The 22,589-nt window shown below is 52.1% G+C and overlaps 1 protein-coding gene across 6 annotated transcripts in view; it reads right to left on the reverse strand.

Annotated features, from left to right (window-relative positions):
• Window positions 1–3,267: 3,267 nt before the first annotated feature.
• The window catches only part of TYK2 (tyrosine kinase 2), a 29,192-nt gene continuing 9,870 nt past the window's right edge, over window positions 3,268–22,589 (reverse strand). For 3 of the 6 annotated variants that reach the window (XM_068981226.1, XM_068981225.1, XM_068981228.1), the window contains 19 exons: window positions 20,850–21,216; window positions 19,936–20,145; window positions 19,681–19,838; window positions 14,882–14,990; window positions 14,597–14,792; window positions 14,404–14,507; window positions 14,044–14,226; window positions 13,881–13,968; window positions 12,872–12,999; window positions 11,552–11,687; window positions 11,318–11,472; window positions 9,833–9,983; window positions 8,934–9,031; window positions 8,469–8,661; window positions 7,975–8,093; window positions 7,415–7,587; window positions 7,068–7,185; window positions 5,425–5,535; window positions 3,268–5,240 (listed from right to left, as the gene is read on the reverse strand). In XM_068981226.1, the coding sequence (XP_068837327.1) occupies window positions 5,106–5,240; window positions 5,425–5,535; window positions 7,068–7,185; window positions 7,415–7,587; window positions 7,975–8,093; window positions 8,469–8,661; window positions 8,934–9,031; window positions 9,833–9,983; window positions 11,318–11,472; window positions 11,552–11,687; window positions 12,872–12,999; window positions 13,881–13,968; window positions 14,044–14,226; window positions 14,404–14,507; window positions 14,597–14,792; window positions 14,882–14,990; window positions 19,681–19,838; window positions 19,936–20,145; window positions 20,850–21,216 (2,932 nt within the window). In that variant the 3' untranslated portion in view covers window positions 3,268–5,105. Of the gene's footprint in view, window positions 5,241–5,424; window positions 5,536–7,067; window positions 7,186–7,414; window positions 7,588–7,814; window positions 8,094–8,468; window positions 8,662–8,933; window positions 9,032–9,832; window positions 9,984–11,317; window positions 11,473–11,551; window positions 11,688–12,871; window positions 13,000–13,880; window positions 13,969–14,043; window positions 14,227–14,403; window positions 14,508–14,596; window positions 14,793–14,881; window positions 14,991–19,680; window positions 19,839–19,935; window positions 20,146–20,814; window positions 21,217–22,589 lie in introns of those variants that run through there. The other 3 variants (XM_068981227.1, XM_068981230.1, XM_068981229.1) reach the window with 3 other exon arrangements.

The raw sequence follows: 22,589 nt of genomic DNA on the forward strand, positions 1-22,589 counted from the left end.
TGGCTGTGCTGAGACTTAGTCATGACATGTTGGCTCTAGTTCCCTGACCAAGGATAGAACGTGAGGCCCCCTGCATTGGGAGCACGGAGTCTTAGTCACTGAACCACCAGGGAAGTCCTCTGTTTGGATTTTTATTTGAATGAACTATAAACAACCATTCATCAAATATTGAAGAGACAATTGGGAAAATTTAAACACTCTAAACTATATAATGATATTGAGGGATGACTGTTTAAACTTCTCAATTGTGATAATGACATTGTAGTTATTGCTTGTGGTAACATCTCTCAGGATATATACCAGTTTTAACAGATGAAATGCCATGATTTCTGAGATTTGCTTCCAAATGATCCAGTGGCAGGGGTCAAGTTGAAACAAGACTGGCCATGGGGAAACTTCCCTGGTGGTCCAGTGGCCAAGACTGTGGGCTCCAAACGCAGGGGGCCCAGGTTTGATCCTGGGTCAGGGAACTAGATCTCACATGCTGCAACGAAGCTCCCGAGTGCTGCAACTAAGACCTAGTATAGCCAAAAAAAAAAAGATGGGCCATGAGTATTAGAAGCTGTTGGTGCTGGCTGTTAAGTGTGCGTGTGTGCTAAGTCACTTCAGTCCTGTCCAACTCTTTGCGACCCTATGGATCATAGCCCTCCAGGACTGCACCCACATCTCTTGGGTCTCTTGCACTGGCAGGTGGGTTCTTTACCACTAGCGCCACCTGGGAAGCCCTTCTTGGTTAAGCGTAGGTTCATTATATTATTCTTCCTGGTTTTCAATATGCTTTAAGTTGTCCAAAATAAAAGTTTAAAAAAGGTAGCTGCCCAGTGCAAACTACTAAATATAGAATGGATAAGCAACAAGGTCCTGAGATCTGACCAAGGAGCTCACCTTCTCCAACACATACATCAAAAATACACGACCTAGAAGGATGGGATGGAGCAGGAGAGGCAAGTGAGGTTCAACAGGGAGGAGACACATGTGTACTTACGGCTGATTCACGTTGATGTATGGCAGACACCAACACAATATTGCAAAGCAATTATCTTTCAATTAAATATAAATAAAGAAAAAAATACATCTACAAGGAATTCCCTGGCAGTCCAGTGGTTAGGACTCTGTGGTTCCACAGCAGGAGACATGGGTTTAATCCCTGTGCTTAGTCGCTCAGTCATGTCTGACTCTTTGCAATCCCTATGGACTGTAGCCCACCAGGCTCCTCTGTCCATGCAGATTCTCCAGACAAGAATACTGGAGTGGGTTGCCATGCCCTCCTCAATCCCTGGGGGAACTAAAAACTCACCTGCTGCCTGGCTGGAAAAAAAAAAAAAAAACAACAGTCTACAGAACACTGGCAGATGTCAGACTTCTAAAAGGGCAAGAAAATCTCCACGTAACTGGGTAGGACAAAAGAAAAAAGAGAGAGAGAAATAACAAGGTCCTACTGTATAACACAGGGAACTCTACCCAACATCCTGTGATAAACCATAAGGGAAAGTAATTTTTTTTAAAAAAGAATGCAAAAAAAAAAAAAAGCTACCCAAGAAAAAGCCAAGATAATGTTGAAAAAAGAATGAAGAGAAACCTGCCTTATCAACCATCGAAGCATTTTCCAGTGGCAACGACTTTCTAAATTAGTGGGTTAGATCGTGCAGCTGTTCCTGCTGGGAACCTGTCTTATAGGTACCCTTGAACGTGGGGGATGCCATGTGAGCACACAGTCATTCACTGTAACGGCAGCACGTGTGCAGCAAAGGATTAGGAATGACTACATGAGCCTCGGCAGGGAACAAACGCTGATATATTTTTTTTCTTAAGCGCATTCTTTTTTAAGATTTATTCATTTTTGGCTGCACTGGGTCTTCGTTGCAGCGCGGGGCTTTTCTCCAGTTGTGGTGAGCGGGGGGCGGCTCTTTGTTGTGGTGCCTGGGCTTCTCATTGTTGCAGAGCATGGGCTCAGTAGTTTCAGTCCCCAGGCTCTAAAACACAGGCTCAATAGTTGTTTTGTAGCATGTGGGATCTTCCTGGACCAGGGATCGAACCTGCGTCTCCTGCACTGGCAGGCAGATTCTGTATCACTGAGCCATCGGGAAAGCCCACTGATGCCTTTTGAATGGTGAGTTACAACACAACCATAAAATAGAAAGCTTGCCTCCGAGACGTGTTATGTGGGGGCTGGGGGTGGGGAATAGGTTAGAGCTCTAGATAGCAGTCCATATTATTCTTTTTGTGAATGACGGGAAAACATGTGTACAGATTACCTTATGTCTGGATAAAATGTGTCTGGAAGCCAGAACAGGAAACCAGATGACATTAGTTGTCTCCCAGGGAGGTGACAATGGTGGCCGAAGGACAGAGGAGGGAAACATTTCAGTACTTATGTCAATATTACCCATCCAAAAAAGAGAGGGGGAGAGGATTTAGAATTATACTGAATATTTTATTTAATTATTTTAAAATTAACCTAATCAACCTTTTTCGAGTATTTATTTTAAAAGTATTTATTTGGCTGCAGCGGTTCTTAGTTGCTGGCTCATGGGAGCTTCGATCTTCATTGCAGCACATGAGATCTCTCGTTGCTGCCTGTGAACTCTTAGTGTGGTATGTAGGATCTAGTTTCCAGACCAGGGAATTGAACCTAGGCTCCCCTGCACTGGGACTGTGGAGGATTAGCCATTGGACCACCAGGGAATTCCCTGATTATTTAATTTTAAAAGCCATTATACAAACTTCCCTGGCGGACCAGTGGTTAGGACTCCATGCTTTCACCACTGTGGGCATGGGTTTGATCCCTGCTCGGAGATCTAAGATCCTGCAAGTTGCACGTATGGCCAAAAAAAGAAAAGAAAAGAAAAAACTGTTATATAAAGAAAATATCACTAGATTCGTGTGAAGTTGTCCAGCCAGGAAAGCTGCAATGAAGAGGGTCTTGAGAAATCCCTGGGGAAAGAAATTTAACTGTCTTCCACAATGTAGCTTCCCAGGCAGCTCAGCTGGTAAAGAATCCACCTGCAATGTGGGAGACCTGGGTTCAATCCCTGGGTTGGGAAGGTCCCCTAGAGAAAGGAAAGGCTACTCACTCCAGTATCCTGGCCTGGAGAATTCCATGGACTATATGACTATATAGTCCACAGGGTCGAAAAGAGTCAGACATGACTGACTTTCATTTCACAATGTAACTGACCCACCTCAAGAACACCCATTAAGTAGGAACAGGTTGGCAAACACCAGATTAATAATAATATCAAATGTTTATTAAGCACTCGTTTGCATATCTCTCTGCTAAGCATTTGATGACCTTACTAGCTCTTTACATTAGTCCTACAAGGCAGCATGATCTCCATACTGTCCAAGGGACTCTCAAGAGTCTTCTCTAGCACAATTTAAAAGCATCAATTCTTCAGCACTCAGCTTTCTTTATGGTCCAGCTCTCACACGGACATCATGCTCCTTAAAGGAAATCAACCCTGAATATTCATCGGAAGAACTGATGTTGAAGCTCCAATACTTTGGCCACCTGATGCGAAGAACTGACTCACTGGAAAAGACCCTGATGCTGGGAAAGACTGAAGGCAGGAGGAGAAGGAGGTGACAGAGGATGACATGGTTGGATGGCATCACCGACTCAATGGACATGTTTGAGCAACCTCTGGAATATGGTAAAAGACAGGGAAGCCTGGCATGTTGCAGTCCATGGGGTTGCAAAGAGTCGAACTGAACAATAGTAACTGAACAACGAGGCAGCAAGCAGGAACATCCCAAGTTTATAGTTGAGAGCTCAGGCTCAAAAATGGGAAGCCATGTGCCTGAGGTCACACAGTGAGAAAAGGGTGAACTAGCAATCTTATCTACATGGCATGTGGTCCTCCAGTCCTTCGTTGATATATTTAACATATATCTTGAGGGCCTTCTGTGTTCTAGGCACTGGTCTAATTGCTGGCTGGTTATTTAGAGGTGACCAAAGGCTGAAGATTTGAATCTTGCTTCTTCTGCTGTGAGTGTCTGGCCCTAGCTGCATTCCTCAGGGGAGCAGATCCTTGCTGAAAAAGGGCCCAGGGACCACGGCTCTAGCAGAGGAAATACCAGTTTCTACCCTGTTAGGGGAGATAGTGGGCTCAAAGGGCAGGAGCTAGGGAGGACAGAAAGATCAGCTTCGGGACTGCCATGGTGGTCCAGTGGCTGAGACTCCACACTTCCACTGCAGGAGGCATGGGTTTGATCCCTGGTTGGGGAACTAAAGTCCCACATGCTTTGAGTGGCATGGCCAAAAAAGAATCAAATTCAAGGGCCTGGTCAGCTCCTTGCTTGTCCTGGGCCCCTCAGGGGTCTGTGTCAAGCTCATGACTTTGGAAGGGTCCATGATTTGAATGTTTGTGTCCCTTTAAAATTCCTATGTGGAAATTCTAAATTCCAAAAATGGGGCTTCCCAGGTGGCTCAGTGGTAAAGAATCCGCCTGCCAATGCAGGAGACATAGGAGATGCAGGCTCAATTCCTGGGTCAAGAAGATACCCTGGCGTAGGAAATGGCAACCCATTCAGTATTCTTGCCTGGAATAGTCCATTGACAGAAAAGTCTGGTGGGCTAGTCTATAGGACTGCAGAGAGTTGGACATGACTGAGCATACACATGCACGCGTGTGCACGTGCACACACACACAGTGATGGTATTAGGAAGTGCATAGGTCATGAGGGTGGTGCCTTCACGACTGTGATTAGTGCCCTTATAAAAGAGGCTCCAGAAAGATGTCTTGCCCCCTTCCACCTTGCAAGGACACAGTGAGAATGCATAGGCTATGAACCAGGAAGAGGGCCTTTACCAAAATTCAACCATGTTGGTGCCTTGATCTTGGACTGCCTAGCCTCCAGAACCATGAGAAATAAATTTCTGTTGTTTATAAACCACTCTGTCTGCAGTATTTTGTTATAGCAGTCCAAATGGAGAAAGTCTAGGAAAGTCCGTTCACTGGGGTGGGGTCTCCCGATAGGGGTAAGGCACAGGGAGCTGGTGAGGCTGGCCTTCCATCTCGAGCTCCACTTAGGTTAAGGACCAGGAGTTGCTCTCAGTGGGTACTGTCTGCTCCAATCCCCTCAAACAGAGCTGCTGGTGGTCTTCAGCAGACACTGAACACCGAGGGGGCCTGGCCTTGGTATTTCTCGTGGTATGATCTGAGGACGGGTACGAGGTTCTGGAAGGTCGGGCGGAGTGAGGCCTCTGCCTTCCAGCAGTCCTTCATGAGGCAATAGATCTGGGGAAAGGAAAAAGTTTGTTATAGCAGTCCAAACAGAGCAAGTCTAGGAAAGTCAGTTCACTGGGGCGGGGGCTCGGGATAGCGGCAGGGCACCGGGAGTCGGGGAGGCTGGCTTTGCCAGGTTGTGAACTCCATTCTCTCCCTGGTCCCATAGTGGGGAAGGGGAAAGGGAGGATCTCACCTCAGAGGGGCATCTCTCTGGTTGTGGCAGCCTCTCCCCTCGTTCCAGCAGCTCCATGAGCCTCAGCACAGTCATCTGCCCTTGGGTGAGGCCTATGAGCTCGATGAATTTCTACAGAAGAAACAAGAGTAGCTGTTTTTTAAGAGATAGAGCTGCCTCAATAGAGGTCAGGAGCCAGGAGCTGGATGGCAGGGATTCTAAGGGACCCTCAGGGGCTGATAAGAGGATGAGATGGTTGGATGTCCGATTCAATGGACATGAACTTGGGCAAACTTCAGGAGATGGTAAGGGACAGGGAAGCTTGGCGTGCTTCAGTTCATGGAGTTGCAAGAATTCAGACATGTCTTGGCAAATGAACCACAACCATTTCTCAGCTGTATAACTTCAGACTTATGACTTCACCTCTTTGGGCCTTGGTTCTCTCATCTGTAAAATGGGTGATAAAATCTACCACCTGGGGTTATTGTGAAGTTGGATAAAACTTTTTTTTTTCTTTTTTGGCCACACCATGTGGCATCTGGGATCTTAGTTCCCCCACCAGGGATTGAACCTGCATGCCCTACATTGGAAGCAAGGAAGTCCCTAGATAAACTAATATTCATAGTGTAAGTCTGGATTGGATTAGAGGTTTGGTGTTACTACTAAGCCTCCCAGCTAGCTGTTTTTGCCGGTCGAGAATCTTATTTCCTCTTCTCCAATATACACACTCTGATTGGCTTTGGGCATAAAGCCCTCACACACTGCAGGCTCCGCCTCTCGGCCCAGAACTACACAGTGATTGGCTTCCCTGAGGGCACGTGAACCAAGCTGGACCAGTCAGAGAGTCCTGAATCATGCTGGAAAGAGAAAAATCCTCCTCCTCTCAGCTAGGTCCACCGCAGCCAAAGCAGAGGAAGGGCTTGCTTTGCTTTTTTTTTTTTAAAGGGAAGGTCCGCTTGAGAAATGTTGTGCTGTGCTGTGCTTAGTCGCCCAGTCGTTTCCGACTCTTTGCCACCCCATAGGCTGTAGCCTGCCAGACTCCTCTGTCCATGGAATCCTCCGTGTAAGACTATTGGAGTGGGTTGCCAAGCTCTCCTTCAGGGGCTCTTCCCAACCCAGGGATCAAACCCAGGTCTGCCGCATTGCAGGCAGATTCTTTACCGTCTGAGCCACCAGGGAAGCCCATGAATACTTGAGTGGGTAGCCTATTTCCAGCAATCGAACTGGAGTCTCCTGCATTGCAGGCAGATTCTTTTTACCAGCTGAGCTACTTGGAAAGCCGTGAGAAACGCTAACAGTGGTTAAGACTCCAGGTCCCACTGCAGGGGGCACAGGTTCAATCCCTGTCAGGGAACTAAGATCCCTCTTGCTGCATGGTGTGGCGGTGGGGGGGGAGGGGGGGAAGGGGGGCGGGCGGGGAAGAAGCTACTACAGAGAACGGCAGAGTTAAGAGATGGAGAAAACTGGGTTCCTAATGACATCTGAGGATCTAGATCAAGCCATGTTCTCACTGTCCCCCTGGGGTTTGCAAATGGCAGAATTAACTGTTCCTATTTGAGTGAGTTTCTGTCACAGTCAAAGCCCTCTGCAATGTAAGTGGCCAACTTTACAGAATAGGACTGTGAGGCACATCCATGGGGTTGGTGTGCAGGCCTGGCTCTCACCGAGGGAGGGCTCTGGCTGGAGTCACAGTAGGTCAGCAGCTCATACATGAGGACCCCAAAGGACCAGACGTCTGATGCATAGTAGAACTTACACTCCTTCAGGCACTCCGGGGCATACCTGGGGAGAAAGGGTACTCAAGCCATGGGCCAGGCCAGATTGGAGTCCTTATCTGAGGCTTAGGTGCCCTGTGGCCCCAGTTAGGGCCCCCACTTAAGAGTGGAGGGGCAAGGTCACTGAACCCAGGCTTTGTTGTCTGAGGCCCCAGCATCCATCTACTCCACCCTGTCTACTCCGGGTGACTGCGGCACCGCCCACCCATCCCTTCCACTGGGTCCCGCCTGCTTACCAGAACACAGGACTGTCCCCATCCTCGCGCACGCAGTAATACTCGTGGCCTTCGGGCACGGCCTTGGTGAGGCCGAAGTCCCCGATCTTGACCAGCCTGTTGTTGTCCAGCAGCACATTGCGCGCGGCCAGGTCTCGATGCACGTAGTGCTGTGTATGCAGGTAGGCCATACCCTGGGGGCGGGGCGAGTCTGGATCAGTGGGGGCAGGGCCTGGCCTGAGGAGGCGTGACCAGGATGGCGGAGAAGCGGGCAGGACAGCAGATAGGGCGGAAGCAGAGCCGGACGGCAGAGGAGGGGCCGCAAGGGGGCGCTCCCGGGCTGGGGGCGAGAGAGTTAGGAGGAGCCAGGCGCTGGGCGGGACCACGTCAGCGGTGGGAATTACGTGGGTTGGGGATCTGGGCCGGCGGGGGTGTGGCCCGATGATGGATGATCAGCTGGATGGACAAGGATGGAGGAGAGCCCGCCCAGGGATTGCGCGTCGAGGCCAGCAGAGGGGATCGGAAGCTCAGGCCAGGTCAAAGAGGGGGCAGGTTCTGGGAGTAGGGGCGGGCCGGCCCACCTCGCAGATCTGCAGGGAGAAGAGCAGCAGCTGGACCAGCCCGACATTGTGCCGGGGCAAGTAGTCTCGGAGGCTGCCCAGGGGCATGTATTCCATGACCAGCTGTACCGACTTCTCGCCTGACACCAGAGAGGGGCAGCCCATAAGGGCGGTGGAGGCTAGGACCACTGTCCACCCTCCACCCCCGAATCCCAAGGTGAGGAGGGAAAGCCAAGACCCGTCCACACTAGCACCTGTCCTCAGGGGGGGGGAACCATCAAATCTCGACTCGTCCCCTGGCGAGGGAGCTGACATGGCTCCCACCCATCCTGATCTCAGAAAAGTATCTCAGAATGGAAAGAAGGCAGCCCCGCCTCACCCACCTTGGTGTCCACAAACTGCATCCTCCGCCTGGGACTGAGAGGCGGAGGTCATGACCAGGTCATGTTGGCCCCGGCCACAAAGCCCCACCCAAGCGCTAGTCCCGCCCCGTTATATTTGTGGGCCCCGCCCACCTTGGTCCTCGCAGCAGCCCTTGTACTTGACGATGTGCTTGTGGTAGAGCGCCCGTAGGATGTCGATTTCTCGCCTCCAGCCCGTCCGGAGCTGGGGACCGCAGCCTGCCTTGAGAGCCTTCACGGCTACCATCTCACCAGTGCCGTCGTTGGTGGGGTCGTAGCAATACAGGCTGACCTTTCCAAAGTGACCCTGGCCGGAGTGTGCAGGAGGGTCAGCCCCACCCCAGCCCCCCAAGCCCACTTTCCAGGCAGGTCTACTTGGAAAATCCTAGGCCCCGCCTGCTCCTTGTTGATGGGGGCCCCTGGGAGCCGAGGCCTCCCTTTCAATTTCCCAGGGCCTCCCTTGCTGCTGAGGGTCTTTAAGGCCAAAGCTTTCTTACAGCCTAGGCCCTGCCCCCGGTCTTCCAGGCCCCACCCTGGGCACCCAGGCCCCGCCCCCAACCCTCAAGGCTCCACCCTCACCTCACCCAGGTCCCGGATCTTTTTCAAGTATCGCTTGTGGAAAACCGTGGGATCTGAAGCCAGTGAATCCGGGCTCACAGACAAGACATCAGCGAGATCTGGAAGAGCCACAGTGGGTGAGTCCAGACGACCGCTCTCTCCCCCAAACAGCCCATACTTGCGGGCACAGAAAGCCGATGACAGCTACCCCCCCAGCTCTGATCCTCCAGACAAGGAAACTTTTTTTGCAAGGGCTGAAAAATTCCATTTGTCCAAAATGCATAGTTGACTGGACCAAAACCGACACCTGGGATGTTTTGAGATTGGGTTAAGGGCACAAACTTTTCATTAACAACCAAAACATTTGCCAGGGTCTAATTCATCCAAAGAAGTTGTCTCCCCAAGCAAAACACTGAGAGTGGGGGCCGGACGGGGAGGGGTTTTCCTGGTGGTCCAGAGGTTAAGAATCTGCCTTGCAATGTAAGGGACACTGGCTTGATCCCTGATCCAGGAAGATCTCATGTGCTGCGGGTCAGTTAAGCCCCATGTGCCACAACTACTGAGCCCACACGCTGCAACTCCTGAAGCCCATGCACCTAGAATCAGTGTTCTGCAACAAGAGAAGCCACCGCAATGAGAAGCCCAAGCACCACATCTGGAGAATAGCCCCTGCTCACCACAACTAGAGAAAGCCCACACACGCAGCATCAAAACCCCACCACAGTCAAACAATTTAAAAAAAAAAAATCTTTTCTTTAAACGGAGAGCTTGGATATCCCATTCCCTCTGCTTAAGTGAATTAGAAACCCACACACACTCTAAGCCACTGTACCAAGACGTGGGGACACCATTCCTGTGTCAGCAGGGATCCCAGCCCCTCCCTCCCTCCTCCAGGGTCCCTGCCCTGGCGTGGTGCTTACTCTGGGGCTGTAGCTGAGTGAAGTCACGCAGGATGGTGCGGAAGGATGGCCGCTGGGCTGGCTCGTAGGTCAGGCACTGGCTGGTGAGTGTGGCCAGCTCTGGGCACGAGGGCTCGGGCAGTTTGTGCTGCTTCTGGTAGAAGCGCTCTTTCTGGTGGGGAGGAGACTAGGAGTCAGTGTACACCCTCAGTCCTGGTCCCGCAGGAGGCAGAGTCAAGTCCTCAGAGGGACAGGGTAGACCAGCTGGCTCCTTGTTCTTGTCATCCCCATTTTACAGATGAGGCCACTGAGCCTCCACAAAGGGATGCAGAGCTGGCCATCACTGCAGAGTCTGGACTGGAACCCAAGTCCAGCTGACTGCTGTACTGGAGCATCTCAACCTTGGCCTTTTCTGCTTGGATTTCCACCTGCCTCTGAGGATGGAAAGGAGGCAGCCAGGCCTTGCTCACCTTGGTGTCTACAAACAGTATCCTCCACCTGGGACTGAGAGCCTCTAATTGGCCAGGTCCTGCTGGCCCCACCCACCAACTCCCAGGAAGTTCCTACGGTCTTCAGCTCCCTGAATGCACTAAAGCCTCCCAGCCTTTGCACAAGCTGTGTCCGCCACCTAGGCTGCCCTTCCCAGCCTGGGACATTGTGGTACTTCTGCACTTGAATTAAAAGTTCCTCTGGGAAGTCTTGTCCCAATCCTCAGCTGGGTCAGGGGCATCCTCTGGGAACCTCTCCTCTCGACAGCCTGTTTGATGGCCTGGACACTGCCTAAAAGTAAAGCATGTGACCTGGGACGTCCCTGGTGGTCCAGGGGTTAAGAATCCGCCTTCCAGTGCAGGGTATGCGGGTTCAACCCCTGGGTGGGGAACTAAAGATGCCACACGCCACTGGGCAACTAAGCCCTTGCGCCGCAACCAGGGAAGTCTGCGTGCTGCAACTACCGAGCCTGTGTACTCTAGAGCTCAAGTGCCAAAGCAGAGAGCTGGCACATCGCAGCGAAGACCCAGAGCACCCAAAATTAGAAAACAATAATAATAAATAAATACATTAAAAACTATCACTTTATAAAAATAAATAAAGTATGTGACTATCTGCTGTGACCATGACCTTATGCGGCTTCCCAGGTGTGCTAGTGGCAAAGACCCAGCCTGCCAATTCAGATGTAAGAGACATGGGTTCGACCCCTGGATCAGGAAGATTCCCCTGGAAGAGGGCATTTTCCCCTGGAAAGTCCCATGGAAAGAAGAGCCTGGTGCGCTACAATCTGTAGGGTTGCACAGAGTCACACACGACTGAAGTGACTGAACATGCACAACCTTATGCGGTCGGGACTGCAGTTCACTGCAGCTGACAGATGAAACTGATGGAGCCCCAGCAAGATGAGGCTGCACAGCCAGAGGGAAGGCAGCTCTGAACCCTGAAACGTGCCCTTTGGATTCCTTGGGGGGTGCCAGCCCTCTTTGTGGGAAGGGCCCAGGGGTGCTCCGGCCATACCTCAGAGGGACTGCGGCCCTGCAGGGGGGCCTCGCCGTCGAAGCAGATCTCCAGGAGGGTGGCACCAAAGCCCCACTTGTCGGCTGCGGTGCTCAGGCTGTTGGCTCCACCAAATAGGCACTCGGGGGCTGTCCAGGGGATCCGCTCCACCCGCTCTGGCGGCCAGGGTCAGAGGTCAGCAAGGTAAAGGAGTGGGGCAGCCCGTCCCGTGTCCAGCACCTCTTGGGTCCTCACCCTCCCTGGAGAGGGCACTCAGGCCCACGCCGGGGTCGCTCAGCTTGATGAAGGGGCTGGTGCCCTCCGCCAGCCCCAGCCGTGCCAGCAGGACGTTCCGGCCACACACATTGCCATGAACCAGGCTTTTGTCTTCCTGGAGTGGGGTGGAAAAAGGGGGTGTGGTCACTGAGAGCTGTAGATACTACCCCTACCCATCCCACATGGCCCATGTGAAAAAGACAATTATGGTTATTATGGATATGGCATTACGCTGTCACAGTGACAAGGCAGTCCAGGGTCCCCAGTGAGTCCTTCTTGTTTTCCCAGCACTGGAGGCCAAGGCTTTCAGGGCAAAAGGCCAGAGGACCTCACTGTGGTCCTCAGCCCATGTCAGGCACACTCCTACCCCAGGGCCTTTGCATTGTCTGCTCCCCCTGCCTGGAACGCACTGCCCCTTGATGTCCTCATTCCCCCCACCCCTGCCCCACATCACCTCCAGGTGCCCTTAGTGAGACCTTCCCCAACCCACCTATTTTAAGGCTTCACCTCTTCCCTAAACTGCAGCAAATCCTCATCTCCACCTCTGCTTTTTTTCCCCACAGTTCTTGCTACTTTCTGACACATCATGTAATATACTTAATTATTACTGGGCTGGGCAAAAAGTCCATTCAGTTTTTTCTGTAAGATGCTATGGAAAAGCCAGAACAGACTTTTTGACCAGCCGAATGTTTCTTGTTTATCTCTCCCAAGTAAAATGTCAGCTTCCCCCAAGAACAGAGACGTCTGCCTATTTTCTTCTCTCCTGGGTCCCCAGGGCCTAGGACAGAGCCTGGCACACAGAGGGTGTTCTGGAAATGGGTGACTGGACCAAAGGGGGCTGAGGATGAATGGCAAGAAAGAGCAAACAGAAACAACTCCCTTAGGGTCTTGGATATCAAGCTGGGGAGTCAGGGGGACATGGGAGCCACAGGGGTGGGTGAGCAGAGGAGGTTCATGGAAAGATCTGGTGGGTAGAGGGATGTGTTGAGGCCTCCATACACAATGCGGGGGCTTCCCAGGTGGCACTAGTGGTAAAGAACCCACCTTTCAATACAAGAGACATCAGGGATGTGGGTTCGATCCCTGGGTCAGGAAGATCCCCTGGAGGAAGTCATGGCAACCCACTCCAGTATTCTTGCCTAGAAAATCTCATGGATGGAGGAGCCTGGCAGGCTACAGTCCACACAGGGTTGCAAAGAGTCAGACACGACTGAAGTGACTTAGCAAGCATGCTCCCCTGAATGCAGAGGCTGCCCTGGCCCTCACCACCCACCCAGGCCCGGCCGGCAGGCCACGCACCAGGTAGCTGAGGGCGCTGGCCAGCTGCTGGGCCACTGCCAACTTCCAGGCCAGGGGCACGCGGCCCCTCTCCCGCCGCAGCCATACGTCCAGGGGCCCGTGCTCCACATACTCGGTCACCATGATGTCTGCAAAGGCCCAGTCACTTTAGATGCTGCACACCCGCACACCCTCCAGAGCGCCAGGGGCAGGACCCAGGGGCTGAGGCTCCCCTGGGGCAGGGCGCCAGGGGAGACGTGGAGTGACTTCAGGGAGAAGAGAAACGTGGGCTGGAGTGCTGGCTGAGGTGGGGGCAGGGTGAGGCCAAGGTGCAAGGTGGCACTGGGGTCCAGGGTAGGGCTGCGGCAGAGACGAGGCTGAGAGTAAGTGATGGAGGTCAGGAGGGGCCTGGGGGGAGGCGTAGATGATTGGAGGGAGAGGAGCTGGAGGTTGGAGCCTGAGTGACACTTGCACCCCCCAGGGCTGGGGTGCCTGGGCACTGGGAGAGGTGCTGGGTCAGCATGCGGGCCAGTACTGGGGAGAAAGCAGGAGACGGAGCTTTGGGTCTGTGGGCTGCCCGTGGCCGCCCTATACAATGAAGAACATGCAGAGGAGGCAGGGTGGAGGAACAGGGGCTGAGCTCTGGGAAGACAGGGCGGCCAGTAAGGCTGGGGTTTGCATGGTGCCACGGCATAGAAGGGGTCAGAAGGTACACAAGGGTGGGGCTGTAGAGGTGTCTGGTGGTAAAGGGAGTTTGGGATGCAGTCTAGAGTCAGAGTGGAGGTAGAGGGTTGGGGAGTAGCCAGGGATCAAGGTGCAGGTAAGGGTTAAAGTGTAGACAGGGTTCAGGGTGTAGGTGAGAGTCGAACAGGCACAGACTGGGGTGCGGTCAGGGCTTGCAGTGTAGTCAAGAGGTCAGTGGACAGTCAGGGATGAGGATGAAGGTCAAGAGTCTAAGTGGGGCCGGGCTGTCAATGGGGCAGGGATGTTGGGGGTCTGTGTGTCAGGGGCAGGGGACAGGGACACTCACTCTCGGAGCCGTGCACAAAGACGCCGTGCACGAAGGCCAGGTGCACGTGGGAGACCTGGCTCATGAGGCTGGCTGTCTCGTAGAAGGCCTGAGGGAACGGAGCGGGTTATGGGGCCGCAGACCCCTCGATCTTGCCCCCTGCCCCCGGGCTGCGCTCACTCACCAGGGCGATGTCGTGGTGACTGGGGTCTAGGACCTTGAGCACCACACGCAGCTCCTGCCCACAGTCCCCAGCGGGCGTGGGGGGTTCCTCGCCATCTGCCTTGTCCTCCTCGGGGCCTCCGCCCCCTACTCGCAAGAGGCCCTCATACACGTTGGTCCTTGTGCCCTGGCCCAAGTGGGACAGCTGGGGGAACGTGGAGGGGAAGCTCTCCATGACAACGGCGTAAGGCTGACTCTCTGGTGCCCCATACCTGCAGGGTTCCTTCCCCCTCCCCCCATCCTCCCCCCCATCCCCTATCCCAGTCTCATCCCCCCTTCCAGCCCCCCCAACCCCCCTCCCACCCCCACCCCTGCCACGCACCTGGGTGATGTCTTCCTGGCGGATTCGGTAGAAGCTGAGATGACTGAGGTTGAGCTGTCTGGTGCTGGCCTGAGGCCCCCGTGTGACAATGAGGTTGGAGATCTCTGAGGGTGGGAGTAGTCCCTGAGGGCTGTCACGGATGGGAGAGGCCTCCCCCCACCCCAATTCCCTCGAGGCGCCCCCATCTGTGTACCTCCTGGCCGGGGCAGGCAGCAGCGACGCAGGGAAAAGCAGTCGTCGCCGGCCCGCAGCGAGCAGTCCTGCAGGGCGGCCCGCAGGTCCCGCACGCTGGGGAAAGACCGGCCCCAGCCCTCCAGCATGACTGTCCCGGCCTGGAGCTCGATGGGGAACTTCCGCAGGCGCAAGCCCTTGGTGCCGGGAGCCTGCAGCTGGCGGCAGCAGGGGTGGCGGCGGTGAGCAGGGGTCCAGGCAGGGAGCGCGCCCAGCCCCGGCCCAGGACCCCCCGCCCCACGCCCACCTGGTCGCGCTGGGCCACTGTGAGGATGAGGCGGTGGAGGTGGCTGGTGCTCCACTGGATAAGGTAGAGGCCAGCCTCAGGCTTCAGCTTGGCCAGGACGAATGGATCCCTAGGTGGGTGGTGGGTAGGGAGCGGGGGACCATTAGGGCACCTGGGGGCACTGCTGGACCCACGCCTGGCAACAAAAACACATAAAACCTGCCCAGCAGGCACTCCCAGCTGGGAGAAATGTCAGACACTGTGTCTGAACACACACATGAAATGTCACACTATCTCACGCATGAAAACTCACACACAGACACGGAGCAGACACTCATGCATAATAACTGTCAGACACCGTGGCAAACAAGGCGACACACACAAGCACAGAGGACACAGCTGTCAGATGGCAGCTGGACCCACACCCAGCCACAGGCCCCACCACTCCCAGTTCAGTTCAGTTCAGTTCAGTCGCGCAGTCGTGTTTGACTCTTTGCAACCCCATGGACTGCAGCACACCAGGCCTCCCTGTCCATCACCAACTCCCAGAATTTACCCAAACTCACGTCCACTGAGTCGGTGATACCATCCAGCCATCTCATCCTCTGTCATCCTCTTCTCCTCCAGCCTTCAATCTTTCCTAGCATCGGGGCCCTTTCAAATGAGTCAGTTCTTCGCATTAGGTGGCCAAAGTATTGGAGTTTCAGCTTCAGCATCAGTCCAGTGAATATTCAGCAATATCCCAATGAATATTCAGGACTGATTTCCTTTAGGATGGACTGGTTGGCTCTCCTTGCAGTCCAAGGGACTCTCAAGAGTCTTCCCTAACACCATAGTTCAAAAGCATCAATTCTTCAGTGCTCAGCTTTCTTTATGGCCCAACTCTCACATCCATACATGACTACTGGAAAAACCATAGTTTTGACTAGATGGACCTTTGTTGGCAAAGTAATGTCTCTGCTTTTTAATATGTTGTCTAGGTTGGTTATAACTTTTATTCCAAGGAGTTAGTGTCTTTTAATTTCATGGCTGCAGTCACCATCTGCAGTGATTTTGGGGCCCCCCAAAATAAAGTCTGTCACTGTTTCCACTGTTTCCCCATCTATTTCCCATGAAGTGATAGGACCAGATGCCATGATCTTCGTTTTCTGAATGTTGAGCTTTAAGCCAACTTTTTCACTCTCCTCTTTCACTTTCATCAAGAGGTTCTTTAGTTCTTCTTTGCCTTCTGCCATAAGGATGGTGCCATCTGCATGACTGAGGTTATTGATATTTCTCCCAGCAATCTGATTCCAGCTTGTGCTTCCTCCAGCCCAGCGTTTCTCATGATGTACTCTGCATAGAAGTTAAGCAGGGTGACAATATACAGCCTTGATGTACTCCTTTCCCTATTTGGAACCAGTCTGTTGTTCCATGTCCAGTTCTAACTGTTGCTTCCTGACCTGCATACAGATTTCTCATGAGGCAGGTCAGGTGGTCTGGTATTCCCATCTCTAAAAATTGTCCACAGTTTGTGGTGATCCACACAGTCAAAGGCTTTGGCATAGTCAATATAGCAGAAATAGATGTTTTTCTGGAACTCTCTTGCTTTTTCGATGGTCCAACGGATATTGGCAGTTTGATCTCTGGTTTCTCTGCCTTTTCTAAATCCAGCTTGGACATCTGGAAGTTCATGGTTCATGTACTGTTGAAGCCTCATTTGGAGAATTTTGAGCATTACTTTACTAGCGTGTGAGATGAGTGCAATTGTGCGGCAGTTTGAGCATTCTTTGGCTTTGCCTTTCTTTGGGATTGGAATGAAAACTGACCTTTTCCAGTCCCGTGGCCACTGCTGAGTTTTCCAAATTTGCTGGCATATTGAGTGCAGCCAGCACTTTCATAGCACCATCTTTTACAATCTGAAACAGCTCCACTGGAATTCCATCACCTCCTTTGTTCTTAGTGATGCTTCCTAGGCCCACCTGACCTCGCATTCCAGGATGTCGGGTTCTAGGTGAATGATCATACTATCATGATTATCTGGGTCGTGATGATCTTTTTTGTATAGTTTTTCTGTGTATTTTTGCCACCTCTTCTTAATATCTTCTGCTTCTGTTAGGTCCATACCATTTCTGTTCTTTATTGAGCCCATCTTTGCATGAAGTGTTTCCTTGGTATCTCTAATTTTCTTGAAGCGAACTCTCGTCTTTCCAGTTCTACTGTTTTGGTCTATTTCTTTGCACTGATCACTGAGGAAGGCTTTCTTATCTCTCCTTGCTATTCTTTGGAACTCTCCATTCAAATGGGTATATCTTTCCTTTTCTCCTTTGCTTTTCGCTTCTCTTCTTTTCACAGCTATTTGTAAGGCCTCTTCAAACAGCCATTTTGCTTTTTCTCATTTCTTTTTCCTGGGGATGGTCTTGATCCCTGTCTCCTGTACAATGTCATGAACCTCAGTCCATAGTTCTGCAGGCACTCTGTCAGATCTAATCCCTTGAATCTATTTCTCACTTCCACTGTATAATCATAAGGGATTTGATTTAGGTCATACCTGAATGGCCTAGTGGTTTTCCCTACTTTCTTCAATTTAAGTCTGAATTTGGCAATAAGGAGCTCAGGATCTGAGCCACAGTCAGCTCCCAGCCTTGTTTTTGCTGACTGTATAGAGCTTCTCCATCTTTGGCTGCAAAGAATATAATCAATCTGATTTCGGTATTGACCATCTGGTGATGTCCATGTGTAGAGTCTTCTCTTGTGTTGTTGGAAGAGGGTGTGTGCTATAATCAATGTGTTCTCTTGGCAAAACTCTATTGGCCTTTGCCCTGCTTCATTCCGTATTCCAAGGCCAAATTTGCCTGTTACTCCAGGTGTTTTTTGACTTCCTACCTCCTACTTGTATCGCCACTCCCAGGCTGACACAGTATACAGTCTGGCACACACACAAAGGTCAAAGGTCACAGACACAGCTGCTCCCCCAGTGTAACATGACATGCCAGGGGCTGGCATCCCAGACCCAGAGGTGAGCACGGTCATAAACACAAACAGGTACTGCAAAGTGACATAGCCCCAAGGGCCCGTGCAGCTACACAGACTGGATGTTTGCCTCCCCTAAAATTCCTGTGTTGGACTTCCCTGGTGGCTCAGCAGATAAGGATCCACCTGCCAACGCAGGGGACACAGGTTTGATCCCTGCTCTGGGAGAATTCCACGTGCTGTGGAGCAGCTAAGCCCACAAGCCCCAACCACTGAACCCCGCTAGCCCTAGGGCCTATGCTCCAGAACAAGAGAAGCCCCGGCTATGAGAAGCCCGCACACCGCAACTAGAGAGCAACCCCTGCTCGCTGCAACTAGAGAAAAGCCTGAGTGAAGCAACCGAGACCCAGCACAGCCAAAACTAACTAAACAAAGAGAAGTTTAAAAAAGAATACAATCAGTTCCTATGTTGAAGCTCTAACCCCCAAGTGATGGCGTTAGGAGGTGGGCCAGGGGGTAGGTGATGAGTCATGAGGGTAGAGCCCTCACGAATGGGATTAGTGACTTACAAAAAACGGACCCCAGAGCTCTCACTCACCCCTTCCACCATATGAGGACACAGCCAGAAGACTGAGCTTGCGGTTATGAAACAGGAAGTGGGGCTCTCACAGACATCGGATCTGTTAACATCTTGCACTTGGACTTCAGAACTTGAGAAATGTCTGTGGTTTCTAAGCCACTCAGCCATTGGTATTCTATTTGAATGGACTAAGAGATGCTGACATGGCCCACAGACTTCCATGAGGCCCCAGCCCCTTGAGAGGTGAGGAGCCCTCACCCTCCTCTGGTGTGCAGACTAGGCACCCCCCCCCCCCACCGGGAGCTAGTCCCAGCGTCACAGGTAGGATAAGCAATACCCAAGGCCAGAGGAGCTGACAGTCACAAACCCCAACCTGGCAGCAAACAGGACGGCCACACACACACATCAATGACCTTATACGCCCTGACACTCAACCTTCTCAGCCACACACGTCCAGGCAGGCATGCACAGTGCCTCCCAGTGACCAGGGGTGAGTCACTTTACAACTCCAGGGGTGGAAACGCCCACGTGCATATCTCAACGGCCGCCAGCATCTGAGAAACGCACAGCCGCACAGAAGTCACCAGTCAGATGTGAAAATACATGCTGACAATTTAAAATGCAGTTGGGGGACTTCCCTGGGGGTCCGGCGGTTAAACTCTGTGCTTCCATTGCAGGGTGCATGGGTTCAAGGTTCAGTCCCTGGTCGGGGGGATTGAGTTCCCACAACCTCATGGCAATGTCAAAAAATACAACAAGAGAAACAAAACAAAATCAAATGCAGTCACCAAAGCAGTGACACAGCTGTTAAACATCCAGACAGGCATGGGGACCCAGTCCCGAAGCCAGGTACTCTCAGGATGGCACACCACCCACGCCATTACAGGTGCCCTCTCTCCCTGCACACATGCATGGGTCACACGTGCACCCACGTGAGCACTCACTGATATGAACACATGTACAACGTGGTATGAGTGAACCCTTACACAGTACACGCAGGCCCATACAGACACGTGTACGCACTAGACACACTTGCTCCCACACACATGCATGTACTCAGGACACACACACTGATACGTACTCACTGAGACTTGAATGTCTGCACACCAGTGTGCACTCATACGGGTGGGTGGACACACAGGCCTTCACCCCAAGATGCACAAGCACACATTAAGACATCAATGTACACACACTTCGTTTAAACTCCACAGTCCCTAGAGCTCACTGTCCAGCTGGCAGCTGCCCCTCCTGCCCTGTCCCCACCCCCCACCACCCCTGAGGCACTCACAGCAGGGGGCCATGGATACCATCCTGGATACTCATCACCAGCCGTGGAGGAGCCACCTCGTGGCACAGGTAGTGGTTTGAGTCGGCGGTCAGGCGAAAGTAGCCATCCACCAGTGACACCAAGGACAGGGCCGCAGCCCGGGAAGGCAGGGTCAGCTCCTGCAGGTCGGGGGTGGGGGCGGGGGATCATCAGGCAGGCATCACAGGCCAGAGGCATCTTCCCCGCTCAGCCCAGCTCCACAGCCCCAGGCCCCACCAGGCACTTGTTGTCCTGACAATGGATGCTGACGTGGCATTCCTTCAGCACCATGTGGGTGATGTCCTGGAAGTCACAAAAGTAGGACCAGGAGGTCTCCCGAGGCCTGTCCACTGGCTCGCCGCCCGCCTCCTTGGCCTTCATTCTCTTCCCAGATGGGTCAGCATCAGGCATTGTACTGCCGCCACCACCACCACCATCAGCAGGCCCCTGGAAGCCAGCATGCGGGGCAGGTGAACAGAGCAGGGGTGTGCCTGTTCAGTCCTCCCGCTCTTCCCTCCCTGGGGAGAGGCAGAAGCCGGAAGGGCCAGGTTACCTATTCGGGCACCTATCCTTGAGTGCAGTGTCACAGGCTGGACGGGGGACACATCCAGAGAGATACAGTCACCAGAAGATGGAACTTTGGGGAGGGCAGAAAGGGGGCTCCTAGCCCTCTTGGCTCCAGAGGTCAAAGGTGCTCCCCAGAAGCAGAGACCCTAGCCATCAGCTCCCCGGGGGGGCAGGCAGAGGATTTATCACCATAGGGTTGAGTTAGCTGCTGTCCCTCTACTGAGGGCCGAGCTGAAGGAAATGGGCTTGGCCTGGAGCTGATCCAGGCTGACCAGGTAACCAAATATGTGGCATAGACTTTTAATTCCATGGCAGACTAGAAGAATGTCGTATTATTAGAAGGGTTCTGGAACCCACATGCATTGGAAAAGCTTAGGCAGAACATTAAGACTGAAATTAATTCTTGATTGCAGGCCTTATTACAGCCTTTAAGACACTATCCAAGAAACAGACCCCCACGCACAGACAAACATATCCCAGAGCCATGTAGGGAAAACCACCTTTGCCACAGCCACCTTCTGAAAGTGGTGGCTGAGCAGGAGCCCACACCCTCCACTGTTAGATGGTAGAGGCACCTCACTCACCTCTGCCGTTACCAGCCGCCATCGGATGCCTTTCGTGCCTGACACCAGCACCTCGTGGGTGGGGGGTCCGGCAGCAGACTCAGACCCGGGATCGGCAGAGGCCTGCCCACCGTCCCGGAGGTAGCAGGACTCCCCCTCAGCCTGGGACAGCAACTCCAGGTGGCACACGGGCACACGCTCTGTGCCAAAGCGGGGTGCCAGTCGCTCGAGCGTGGCCAGGTACTTCACCATGACGACCTGCTGGGAGAGGCAGCCCGGCTGGAAGGCCTGCAAGAACTTTCGGAAGATGCTCCGTTGGCGCACCCGTGTCAGAACGTTGTGCTGCCGGATCTGCCGCCGGAAGGAGCGTGGGATGCAATCCTTGAAGCTGTGGGGATGACCAAGAGGGGCAGTTCAGGGGCCCTGGCTAGGCCATGACGGGGAAGTGGTTTAACCTCTCTGAATCTCAGCTGCCTCGTCTAGAAAACAGGCAACCTAAATGCCATCGACAGATGAGCTGATAAAGATGTGGTATACATATATAATGGAATTATGCAGCATGAAAAATAATGAAATCATGTCAGCTGCAGCAACATGGATGCAACTAGAAACTGTCATACTGAGTGAAGTAAGTCAGAAGGAGAAAGACAAATACCATACAATATCACTTATATGTGGAATCTAAAACCCAACAGGGACTTCCCTGTTGGTCCAGTTGATAAGACTCTGTATTCCCAACGTAGGGGGCCTGAGTTTGGTCCCTGGTTGGAGAACTAAGATCCCACATACCACAACTAAGCTTGTGTGCCACAGCTACTGAGCCCCGTGCATTCTAGAGACTATGTACCACAACTAGAAAAGCCTGCACAACACAAAGAAGAAAACAGTGCAGCCAGAAATTTTAAAAATTAATAATTCAAAAAAATATGACACAGATGAACTTCTCTCCCAAACAGAAGCAGAATTATGGACATAGAGAACAGGCCGGTGGTAGCCAAGGGGGAGGGAGTTGGGGGAGGGACGGAGTTGGAGGCTGGGGTTAGCAGATGAAAGCTTTAGTATGGATAGACAAGATCCTACTGTACTGCACAGAGAACCGTATTCAATAGCCTGTGATAAACTATAATTGAAAATAGTATTTTTTAAAAATATATAACTGAATCACCTTGCTGTACAGCAGAAATTAACACATGATAAATCAACTGTATGTTAATCAAAAAATATTAAACCTAAAAAAATATTAAAATTTAATAAAAGTACAAACAATAAAAAGCAAGCAGGCTGTCATGAAAGTGGAAAGAGAATGTGATAAAGCGCAAACATAGCAAGGACAAATGGTGTCAGGGCCAGGGCCCAGGACTCTGGAGGGGACTATGTGGCTGAAATTCCAGATATTGGGTGAATTCCTTAAGCTTTGAGGAGCTCTGTCTTTTCATCTGTAAAATGGAATCAGTACCCACATCTAGGGCTGACAAGAGAATTAGGACTATTGATTGGCACAAAATAAAGACTATATGAGTGTTGGCTATTGTTATTACTAGAGAAGTCACTATTGTTTTGATCATTAATATGATTACCAATAAAAGGACAGCTCTGGGAAGCCTCTCTGCTCCTCACAAAGCTGTACTCTTCACCTCTTCTGCCTGCACCACCTACCAGCAGAGCCCATTTATTTTATCATGTATGTATATATGTATTTTTTATTTTTCAGTTGTGCTGGGGGAATACAGGCTCTAGAAAGAAGACTCAGTAGTTCTGGCA

Source organism: Capricornis sumatraensis, chromosome 9 (assembly GCF_032405125.1).
Source record: "Capricornis sumatraensis isolate serow.1 chromosome 9, serow.2, whole genome shotgun sequence".
Taxonomy (NCBI): domain Eukaryota; kingdom Metazoa; phylum Chordata; class Mammalia; order Artiodactyla; family Bovidae; genus Capricornis; species Capricornis sumatraensis.